This window comes from Entelurus aequoreus, linkage group LG08 (genome assembly GCF_033978785.1).
Source record: "Entelurus aequoreus isolate RoL-2023_Sb linkage group LG08, RoL_Eaeq_v1.1, whole genome shotgun sequence".
NCBI classification, from domain to species: Eukaryota; Metazoa; Chordata; class Actinopteri; order Syngnathiformes; family Syngnathidae; genus Entelurus; species Entelurus aequoreus.
Genome location: NC_084738.1, coordinates 72,633,262 through 72,645,714, shown reverse-complemented (window position 1 = coordinate 72,645,714; position 12,453 = coordinate 72,633,262). Strand labels below are relative to the sequence as shown.

Genomic DNA, 12,453 nt, shown 5'->3' with positions numbered 1-12,453 from the left:
GTTTTAAATAGGTTAACATCCAATCTGCACTTTGTTAGAATATATAACAAATTGGACCAAGCTATATTTCTAACAAAGACAAATCATTATTCCTTTTAGATTTTCCAGAACAAAATTTTTTAAATAAATTCAAAAGACTTTGAAATAAGATTTCAATTTGATTCTACAGATTTTTTAGATTTTCCAGAATAATTTTTTTGAATTTTAATCATAATAAGTTTGAAGAAATATTTCACAAATATTCTTCGTCGAAAAAACAGAAGCTAAAATGAAGAATTAAATTAAAATGTATTTATTATTCTTTACAATAAAAAAAATAAATTTACTTGAACATTGATTTAAATTGTCAGGAAAGAAGAGGAAGGAATTTAAAAGGTAAAAAGGTATATGTGTTTAAAAATCCTAAAATCATTTTTAAGGTTGTATTTTTTTCTCTAAAATTGTCCTTCTGAAAGTTATAAGAAGCAAAGTAAAAAAAAAAAAAGAATTTATTTAAACAAGTGAAGACCAAGTCTTTAAAATATTTTCTTGGATTTTCAAATTCTATTTGAGTTTTGTCTCTCTTAGAATTAAAAATGTCGAGCAAAGCGAGACCAGCTTGCTAGTAAATAAATACAATTTACAAAAAATAAAGGCAGCTCACTGGTAAGTGCTGCTATTTGAGCTATTTTTAAGAACAGGCCAGCGGGCTACTCATCTGGTCCTTACGGGCTACCTGCTGCCCGCGGGCACCGCGTTGGTGACCCCTGTTCTAGGGTGAAAGTGTAAAAGGCAGCATGTGTGATGGTATGGGGGTGTATTAGTGGCCAAGACATGGGTAACTTACACATCTGTGAAGGCACCATTAATGCTGAAAGGTACATACAGCTTTTGGAGCAACATATGTTGCCATCCAAGCAACGTTACCATGGACGCCCCTGCTTATTTCAGCAAGACAATGCCAAGCCACGTGTTACATCAACGTGGCTTCATAGTAAAAGAGTGCGGGTACTAGACTGGCCTGCCTGTAGTCCAGACATTGAACATGTGTGGCACCTGCAATAGCAGAAGGGAGACCCCCGGACTGTTGAACAACTTAAGCTGTACATCAAGCAAGAATGGGAAAGAATTCCACTTCAAAAATGTGTCTCCTCACTTCCCAAACCTTTACTGAGTGTTGTTAAAAGGAAAGGCCATGTAACACAGTGGTGAACATGCCCTTTCCCAACTACTTTGGCACGTGTTGCAGCCATGACATTCTAACTTAATGATTATTTGCAAAAAAAAAAAATCAAGTTTATGAGTTTGAACATGAAATATGTTGTCTTTGTAGCATATTCAACTGAATATGGCTTGAAAAGGATTTGCAAATCATTGTATTCTGTTTATATTTACATCTAACACCATTTCCCAACTCATATGGAAACGGGGTTTGTACATGTATGTATGTGTATCTGTATATATATATATATATGTATGTATTTATGTATGTAAATAAATAATGATAAATGGGTTATACTTAGAGATGTCCGATAATATCGGTCTGCCGATATTATCGGCCGATAAAGCTCACTCCAATCCGGGTCACGGCACCATTGTAGTGGTGGTGTACTTTCCTCTTTTAGCCGCATTGTGTTCTCATATTTTAGGCTTCACACATTTTCAATGTCTGGACTACAGGCAGGCCAGTCTAGTACCCGCACTCTTTTACTATGAATGATGGCATCGTTTTGCTGAAATAAGCAGGGGCGTCCATGCTTGGATGGCAACATGTTGCTCCAAAACCTGTATGTACCTTTCAGCATTAATGGTGCCTTCACAGATGTGTAAGTTACCCATGTCTTGGCCACTAATACACCCCCATACCATCACACATGCTGCCTTTTACACTTTCACCCTAGAACAATCCCCATGGTTATTTTCCTCTTTGGTCCACAGTTTCCAAAAACAATTTGAAATGTGGACTCGTCAGACCACGGAACACTTTTCCACTTTGCATCAGTCCATCTTAGATGAGTTCGGGCCCAGCGGAGCCGGCAACGTTTCTGGGTGTTGTTGATAAATGGCTGTGGCTTTGCATAGTAGAGTTTTAACTTGCACTTACAGATGTAGCGACCACTTGTAGTTACTGACGGTGGTTTTCTGAAGTGTTCCTGAGCCCATGTGGTGATATCCTTTACACACCGATGTGGCTTTTTGATGCAGTACAGCCTGAGGGATCCAAGGTGTGTAATATCGTGGCTTACGTGCAGTGATTTCTCCACATTCTCTCAACCTTTTGATGATATTACGGAGCGTAGATGGTGAAATCCCTTAATTCCTTGCTTGAGAAATGTTGTTGTTCAACAATTTGCTCAGGCATTTGTTGACAAAGTGGTTCAGTTCACCTGTGGGATGTTCCAAATAAGTCTTTGACGAGCATTTCCTCAACTTTCTTCTTTGCCACTTGTGCCAGCTTTTTTTTGAAACATGTCGCAGGCATCAAATTCCAAATGAGCGAATATTTGCCAAAAAACCCCCAAAGTTTCTCAGTGTGAACATGAAATATCTTGTCTTTGCAGTCTATTCCCAGTCTGTAGAACGCTCTCCCTGACCACCTGAGGGCACCACAGACTGTGGATGCTCTTTTAAAAAAGGCTTAAAAACCCTTCTTTTTTTTTTTTTTTTTTTTTTTTTTTTTTTAGATGTATGCATACTAGTTTTAGCTATTTGGCTGTTCTAGTTTTTAATTTCTTTTATTTTTTTATTATCTTTTATTATTATTATTTTTTATACACTGTAGCACTTTGAGGTTGTTTACTCAATGTAAAGTGCTTTTTACAAATACAATCTATTATTATTATTATTAGGGATGTCCGATAATGGCTTTTTGCCGATATCCGATATTCCGATATTGTCCAACTCTTTAATTACCGATACCGATATCAACCGATACTGATATCAACCGATACCGATATCAACCGATATATACAGTCGTGGAATTAACACATTATTATGCCTATTTTGGACAACCAGGTATGGTGAAGATAAGGTACTTAAAAAAAAAAAAATTAATAAAATAAAATAAGATAAATAAATTAAAAACATTTTCTTGAATAAAAAAGAAAGTAGAACAATATAAAAACAATTACATTGAAACTAGTAATGAATGAAAATGAGTAAAATTAAGTGTTAAAGGTTAGTACTATTAGTGGAGCAGCAGCACGCACAATCATGTGTGCTTACGGACTGTATCCCTTGCAGACTGTATTGATATATATTGATATATAATGTAGGAACCAGCGAATATTTGCCAAAAAAAATACCAAAGTTTCTCAGTGTGAACATGAAATATCTTGTCTTTGCAGTCTGTGGAACGCTCTCCCTGACCACCTGAGGGCACCACAGACTGTGGATGCTTTTAAAAAAGACTTAAAAACCCTTCTTTTTTTCTTTCTTTCTTTTTTTTTTTTAGATATATGCATACTAGTTTTAGCTATTTGGCTGTTCTAGTTTTTTATTTATTTTATTTTTTTATTATCTTTTTATTTTTTATTTTTTATACATTGGAGCACTTTGAGGTTGTTTACTCAATGTAAAGTGCTTTTTACAAATACAATCTATTATTATTATTAGGGATGTCTGATAATGGCTTTTTGCCGATATCCGATATTCCGATATTGTCCAACTCTTTAATTACCGATACCGATATCAACCGATACCGATATCAACCGATATATGCAGTCGTGGAATTAACACATTATTATGCCTAATTTGGACAACCAGGTATGGTGAAGATAAGGTACTTTAAAAAAAAAAAAAATTAATAAAATAAAATAAGATAAATAAATTAAAAACATTTTCTTGAATAATAAAACAATATAAAAACAGTTACATTGAAACTAGTAATGAATGAAAATGAGTAAAATTAAGTGTTAAAGGTTAGTACTATTAGTGGAGCAGCAGCACGCACAATCACGTGTGCTTACGGACTGTATCCCTTGCAGACTGTATTGATATATATTGATATATAATGTAGGAAGCAGAATATTAATAACAGAAAGAAACAACCCTTTTGTGTGAATGAGTGTGAATGAGTGCAAAAAAATAAATAAATAAAATTAAAAAACAAAAAAAAACAAAAAACAAAACGATACCGATAATTTCCGATATTACATTTTAACGCATATCGGACATCTCTAATTATTATTATTATTATTCGATTGAATATAAGTTGAAAAGAATTGGGTTGTATTCTCTTTTTATTTACCATTTACTCAACGTGACAACTTCACTGCTTTTGGGGCTTTTGTACAACTTAACAAAAGACATTATATTTACATGACATCATTGACCTTGTCGAATTTCTCCTTATTTGTGCGGCGGCGTGTACTTTATGAGCCTCATGGATTTTGCTGTGGGTGATAAAATGGGACAAGCACAGGAAGGAGATGTCCCCCCCCCCCCCCCCCCACCCCCCCCGTGGGGAACGTGGTGTGATTACGCTGCAGCGCCGGCTCCTAATTGGGTCACGCTGACGGCGCTCGTCAGGGCCAAAAATCGCTGAGGAGGCGTCAAACGGACGCGCCACCTAGTGGTCGGACTTGACTTAATAACCTGTGCGGGGGCGCATGGCCGCAGAATAGCGGGGCTAAGAAGAGTTCATGTGTGGGCGAGGCAACAGCACCCCTAGTGTAAACATGGTGTAGTGTGTGTGTGTGTGTGTGTGTGTGTGTGCTTGTTGACTTTGAAACTAGTTACATTTTCACAGCGGGGAGGCAGGTCTGAAAGGTCTGGACAACACTTAAAAAAAAGTGGAAAGAAAAGCGCAGCCAAGTTCTTTGGCCGAGACAAAAGCTGATGTTATTTCAGGCTGTTTGGACGCGAGAAATCAGAGCATGAAAAGTACATTTGCTCCCAGAACGCCAGCCTCGCTCACGCAGGACGCAAAGGTCCGGCGAAAAGGGAAAGGAAAAAAAGGTATTGTCTTTAGATTTGGGTATTTATAGGAGGACTTGTCAGCTGGGCGGCTTCGGAGCAGGCCCGGCCCTAACCAATCTGGCGCCCTAGGCAAGATTTTAGGTGCCCCCCCCCCACATCGGCAGTGAAGTGTATATACTCACAAGAAACCGAATAGCTTTGTCTTTGACCTTTTTTTTTTTTACTTAAAGAAAGCAAATTAACAATCGGAATAGTTAACAAGATTTAAAAAAAAATATGGATAAATAAATGAATACAAAAAATTTAAAAAATGAATATATGAAATACAATATTTTTTAACATACATAAACACAAAATAAAACGTGTCAACAAGTTGCGTAAAATAAATGAAAAATACAATATAAATAAGGCAGTGCACAAAACAAGATATCACACCAGTATGACTTTAACAACTATATTACAAAAAAAGGGGATCCTACAGAGTTCTCTATTTGTGCTTTTTAATATTGCAGTAACTAGAATGACTTACAAATTACTAGAGATGTCCGATAATATCTGCCTGCCGATATATGCGTAAAAATGTAATATCGGAAATTATCGGTATCGTTTTTTTTATTATCGGTATCGTTTTTTTTTATTTATTTTTTTATTTTTTTAAATTAAATCCACATAAAAAACACAAGATACACTTACAATTAGTGCACCAACCCAAAAAACCTCCCTCCCCCCATTTACACTCATTCACACAAAAGGGTTGTTTCTTTCTGTTATTAATATTCTGCTTCCTACATTATATATCAATATATATCAATACAGTCTGCAAGGGATACAGTCCGTAAGCACACATGATTGTGCGTGCTGCTGCTCCACTAATAGTACTAACCTTTAACACTTCATTTTACTCATTTTCATTCATTACTAGTTTATTTGTAACTGTTTTTATATTGTTGTACTTTCTTTTTTATTCAAGAAAATGTTTTTAATTTATTTATCTTATTTTACAATTTTTTTAAAAAAGTACCTTATCTTCACCATACCTGGTTGTCCAAATTAGGCATAATAATGTGCTAATTCCACGACTGCATGTATCGGTTGATATCGGTATCGGTTGATATCGGTATCAGTAATTAAAGAGTTGGACAATATCGGAATATCGGATACCGTCAAAAAGCCATTATCGGACATCCCTACAAATTACTGTACACCAGGGAGTACTGCAATTACCTAACATTACATTATTATTTTCCATAACAATTTAGCCCCCTCCACAATATTAACCCGACGTTAAAACAGAACTAGCTATTTATTGATTAGCAATTGCCGAATCATGTAACATTAGCTTAATGCTAAAAAGATAGGTTACTATCACATTCTGTAACAGACAAATCATTTCATGTAGGCTAACGTTACCTACCTGCTACCTCTGTCTTTTTCTCGTTTCTCCTCTTCTTTTCCCCCCTGGGCACCTGACAGTTTTGGCCGTTTTGACATCTTGTGTTGATTTTTTTTTATGTGGTGACGTCCAAAAAGAGTCATGATACGGGAAGGGAGGGGGCGCACCGTGCCGGGGGAGGGGGGGCGTAATGTTGTTCTATTAAATAGGCTTTACTATGCATTTTAATTAATGTGGGATTATTTTATGTATTTAGAAATAATAGTACCAACTTTTTTTTGTATTTATTTTTTTTTCCTCCAACATTTGTGGCACTGGCGTGGCGCCCCCTGATGGACGGCGCCCTTAGCATTTGCCTATACGGCCTATGCCACGGGCCGGCCCTGCTTCGGAGCCAGAAGAAGTCAAAGTTGTGCACCTGGTAGAGTGGTGTTTTTCAACCACTGTGCCGCGGCACACTGAGGTATTGTCTGGTGTGCCGTGGGAAATCATGCAACTTCATCTAATTGGTCCAAAAAATGCTTTTTTTTTTTTGCAAATCAATAAACCTCTAAAGCAGGGGTGTCAAACTGGTTTTCATTGAGGGCCACGTCGTAGTTATGGCATACTTGCCAACCTTGAGACCTCCGATATCGGGAGGGGGGTCGGGAGGGGCGTGGTCGGGGCGGGGGCGTGGTTGGGGCGTGGTTAAGGGCGTGGTTAAGAAGAGAGTATATTTACAGCTAGAATTCACCAAATCAAGTATTTCATATATATATATATATATATATATATATATATATATATATATATATATATATATATATATATATATATATATATATATATATATATATATATATATGTATGAAATACTTGACTTTCAGTGAATTCTAGCTATATATACATATATACATTTTTTTTTTAAATTTTTAAATTTTTAAATTTATTTTATTATACATATAAATAAAATACTTGAATTTCAGTGTTCTGCAGGCTATCCAGTAGATGTCAGTATTGTGCTGTTTACTGCAGACGAACTGCTTTATGGTAGACTAAACGTGACGTGTGTTGTTGTGTGTTGTTACCGCGCTGGGAGGACGTGAATGAAACTGCCTAACAATAAACCCACATAAGAAACCAAGAACTCTCTCTCCTTGTTGTGCACTCTACTCTCTAAAAGCCGTAGATGTTATGACGTCATTGGGCAGGCAAGCTGTTTATATTGTGGGAAAGCGGACGTGAGAACAGGCTGTCCCCACTCAGGTCCGCATTGAGCTGGAGGGGGCGTGGCCTCCAGCTCCGGCTGAATACCGGGAGTTTGTCGGGAGAAAATCTCTGCCGGGAGGTTGTCGGGAGAGGCGCTGAATACCGGGATTCTCCCGCTAAAAACGGGAGGGTTGGCAAGTATGAGTTATGGTTGCCCTCAGAGAGCCGCGTTTAACAATATAATACATGTATGTCTATATCAGGGGTCCCCAAACTACGGCCCGTGGGCCGGATCCGGCCCCCCAGCATCCAAAATCCAGCCCACAGGAAGTCCCAAGTTTAAAAAAAAATAAAAAAAAAAAAAAATTTTTTTTTAAAATCTTTCCTTTCTAATCCAATTTCTACCGCTTGTTACTCTTGGTGTCTCCTAGTCGCTCAGGCAAATCATGTTTTCTAAAAAAGAATTTTCCCATCAATAACGTGACAATGTTAAATGTTGATGAACATCAATATTAATTGATGTTAAATGACAAAACTGATTATAAAGACTATGTATACATGTATATATACATGTATATATGTATATATACATGTATATATGTATATATACATGTATATATGTATATATACATGTATATATGTATATATACATGTATATATGTATATATACATGTATATATGTATATGATCCCAATATGCAGGCCACAGCGGGCAGGTAAAAAGGTATGCAACGCTTCAAACAAAAGTGAAGAAAAGGGAAAGGAAAAGGCAATGAAGCATGGTATGTATAACGACAGTAAAACTGAACTAGCTACCAAGTAAACAGAAACAGAATGCTGGACGACAGCAAAAACTTGCTGCAAGAGACGGCGTCCACAAAGTAACATCCGTACATGACATGGCAAGCAACAACGCCCACACAAAGAAGACTAGCAACAACGTAAATAGCCTCGCTTGCTAACACAAAGCAGGTGCGTGGAATAGCGCTCAAAAGGAAGACACGAAACTGCTACAGGAAAACACCAAAATAAGAGCGCGAGACAAGAACTAAAGCACTACACACAGGACAACACCAACACACTCAAAACAAGGCAGGAGGAGGACCTGGTGGAGTTTCATGTTTGTTACCTTTTCTGCTGGTGGTGTCCCTCAGTATTTTGAATGAAAACAAAAGTGCCTTGCCTCAAAAAAGGTTGAAAAACATCGTGGTAGAGCAGATATGAGTCGTGAAGAAGTGGTGTCTCTTGTTTGATCCTGTTCTGTCTCCCAATAATGGTTGATCCTGTTCTGTCTCCCTGTAATGTTTGATCCTGTTCTGTCTTCCTGTAATGTTCGATCCTGTTCTGTCGCCCTGTAATGTTTGAGCCTGTTCTGTCTCCCTGTAATGTTTGAGCCTGTTCTGTCTCCCTGTAATGTTCGATCCTGTTCTGTCTCCCTGTAATGTTTGATCCTGTTCTGCCTCCCTGTAATGTTCGATCCTGTTCTGTCTCCTTGTAATGTCTGATCCTTTTCTGTCTCCCTGTAATGTTTGATCATGTTCTGTCTCCCTGTAGTGTTTGATCCTGTTCTGTCTCCCTGTAGTGTTTGATCCTGTTCTGTCTCCCTGTAATGTTTGTTCCTATTCTGTCTCCCTGTAATGTCTGATCCTGTTCTGTCTCTCTGTAATGTTTTATCCTGTTCTGTCTCCCTGTAATGTCTGATCCTGTTCTGTCTCCCTGTAATGTCCGATCCTATTCTGTCTCCCTGTAATGTTTGATCCTGTTCCGTCTCCCTGTAATGTCCGATCCTGTTCTGTCTCCCTGTAATGTTTGATCCTGTTCTGTCTCCCTGTAATGTTTGATCCTGTTCTGTTTCCCTGTAATGTTTGATCCTGTTCTGTCTCCCAGTAATGTTTGATCCTGTTCCGTCTCCTTGTAATGTCTGATCCTGTTCTGTCTCCTTGTAGTGTCTGATCCTTTTCTGTCTCCCTGTAATGTTTGATCATGTTCTGTCTCCCTGCAGTGTTTGATACTGTTCTGTCTCCCTGTAATTTTTGATCCTGTTCTGTCTCCTTGTAATGTCTGATCCTGTTCTGTCTCCTTGTAATGTCTGATCCTTTTCTGTCTCCCTGTAATGTTTGATCATGTTCTGTCTCCCTGTAATGTTTGATCCTGTTCTGTCTCCCTGTAATGTCTGATCCTGTTCTGTCTCCCTGTAATGTTTGATCCTGTTCTGTCTCCCTGTAATGTTTGATCCTGTTATGTCTCCCTGTAATGTTTGATCCTGTTCTGTCTCCCTGTAATGTTTGATCCTGTTCTGTCTCCCAGTAATGTCTGATCCTGTTCTGTCTCCCTGTAATGTTTGATCCTGTTCTGTCTCCCAGTAATGTCTGATCCTGTTCTGTCTCCCTGTAATGTTTGATCCTGTTCTGTCTCCCTGTAATATTTGATCCTGTTCTGTCTCCCTGTAATGTTCAATCCTGTTCTGTCTCCTTGTAATGTCTGATCCTGTTCTGTCTCCTTGTAATGTCTGATCCTTTTCTGTCTCCCTGTAATGTTTGATCATGTTCTGTCTCCCTGCAGTGTTTGATCCTGTTCTGTCTCCCTGTAATTTTTGATCCTGTTCTGTCTCCCTGTAATTTTTGATCCTGTTCTGTCTCCTTGTAATGTCTGATCCTTTTCTGTCTCCCTGTAATGTTTGATCATGTTCTGTCTCCCTGCAGTGTTTGACCCTGTTCTGTCTCCCTTTAATGTTTGATCCTGTTCTGTCTCCCTGTAATGTCTGATCCTGTTCTGTCTCCTTGTAATGTGACAACCATCTAGTGTCTAACAAACACTTTGGTTGGAAAGGTGCTCCTCGCGTCTCATTGAAAGGTGTGGATGCATGCAGATGGACTTTGGTGGTGGTGTTAGTGGTGGTGGTGTTAGTGGTGGTGGTGGTGGTGTTAGTGGTGGTGGTGTTAGTGGTGGTGGTGGTGTTAGTGGTGGTGGTGGTGGTGTTAGTGGTGGTGGTGGTGTTAGTGGTGGTGGTGTTAGTGGTGGTGGTGGTGGTGTTAGTGGTGGTGGTGGTGTTAGTGGTGGTGGTGTTAGTGGTGGTGGTGGTGTTAGTGGTGGTGGTGGTGGTGGGGGTGAGGAGACCACAGGAGAGGCCAGAGAAAGAAAGTGGAGCAGCGGCTCTGAGTTGGAGGAGCAGAAGGAGAACGGGGCCTGGCTAAAAATAAAGTATCTCTAAGGAGAACAGGAAGTAGTACACACCGTGCTAAGAGAAGAGGAAGTAGTACACACTGTGCTAAGAGAACAGGAAGTAGTACACACTGTGCTAAGAGAACAGGAAATAGTACACACCGTGCTGAGAGAAGAGGAAGTAGTACACACCGTGCTAAGAGAAGAGGAAGTAGTACACACTGTGCTAAGAGAAGAGGAAGTAGTACACACCGTGCTAAGAGAAGAGGAAGTAGTACACACTGTGCTAAGAGAACAGGAAGTAGTACACACTGTGCTAAGAGAACAGGAAATAGTACACACTGTGGTAAGAGAAGAGGAAGTAGTACACACCGTGCTAAGAGAAGAGGAAGTAGTACACACTGTGCTAAGAGAACAGGAAGTAGTACACACTGTGCTAAGAGAACAGGAAATAGTACACACTGTGGTAAGAGAAGAGGAAGTAGTACACACCGTGCTAAGAGAACAGGAAGTAGTACACACTGTGCTAAGAGAAGAGGAAGTAGTACACACCGTGCTAAGAGAAGAGGAAGTAGTACACACCGTGCTAAGAGAAGAGGAAGTAGTACACACCGTGCTAAGAGAAGAGGAAGTAGTACACACCGTGCTAAGAGAAGAGGAAGTAGTACACACCGTGCTAAGAGAAGAGGAAGTAGTACACACCGTGCTAAGAGAAGAGGAAGTAGTACACACCGTGCTAAGAGCAACTTGCTGATTAGATCTTGGCATGAAAAGTCACCTGCTAGAAGAACAGCAGGAAAACATTAGCTGCCAAATCCCAACATCTGCAGCCAGAAGTGGAGCAACATTGTTGGCAGCGTAATCCTGAGGCTTTTCTTCCGCTTCCTGCGTGTAAACCCGCATAGAAATCTGCAGAGCTGCAGGAACATGCAGGAGGACGAGCTGGGAGTGGATGTGCTTACCTTCATGCGTTGCGCCCCACAAAGTCCCCAGCTGAGCCCGCAGGACGCAGACAAAGAGAAGACGGGCGAGATCCATGTCCAGCCTGCAGTCCTCCGCTCACCTCAGCTCAGGTTTGCCTCGCCTCGCTCCCTCAGGGGAACATCTGGGCCGGCGGCTCCATGACAGCAGGAGGAGAGTTGACAAACAGGTCCAGTGTGGTCGAGCGAGGAGGTGCTCCCTCCTTCCCTCTCTCTCTCTCTCTCTCTCTCTCTCTCTCTCTCTCTCTCTCTCTCTCTCTCTCTCTCTCTCTCCCCCCCTCTCTCTCTCCCCCCCCTCTCTCTCTCTCTCTCTCTCTCTCTCCTTGCATGAGAGGAAATATTTATGTGATTCCACACTTCTTTTTTTCCTTCTTTCTCGGAGGGAAGTAGGACAAGAAAGGAAAAGTTGGGCCAAAGCAGAACATGTGTGCTGACATGTGGAGGAGACATGTTCTGCTGGGACAGCATCACTCTGAAAACTAAATAGTCCAACAGTGGAGACCACTTGTAAACATTCCTGGACCAAAGATGAGAGGAATGTGCCAACCGGACTGGAGTCAATGAGCAGATTTTTCCATCGGTGTACTTTTTTATTCCCTGATCCATGCAGGGGGTCTTGTTGTGAAATAGGAACAAAACATGTTCACAGTCTAGGGAGGTTTTTTTAAGGACAAAATCTGATGGGGATTCCCTGAAATAAACATCTAATTTTCCTCCTCAAACACAAACACTCATAAACAAATAATCTCATAGAGTTTAGTGACCCCACTTTGTCAGCATATATATATATATATATATATATATATATATATATATATATATATATATATAT

General features: G+C 39.7%; 1 protein-coding gene across 1 annotated transcript in view; it reads right to left on the bottom strand.

The window, feature by feature from the left end:
- The window catches only part of LOC133655212 (plexin domain-containing protein 1-like), a 24,218-nt gene extending 12,413 nt beyond the window's left edge, over positions 1-11,805 (bottom strand). Inside the window, exon 1 of the mRNA XM_062055177.1 lies at positions 11,604-11,805. Coding sequence (XP_061911161.1) covers positions 11,604-11,679 — 76 coding nt within the window. The 5' untranslated portion in view covers positions 11,680-11,805. The remainder of the gene's footprint in view (positions 1-11,603) is intronic.
- Positions 11,806-12,453: the final 648 nt, after the last annotated feature.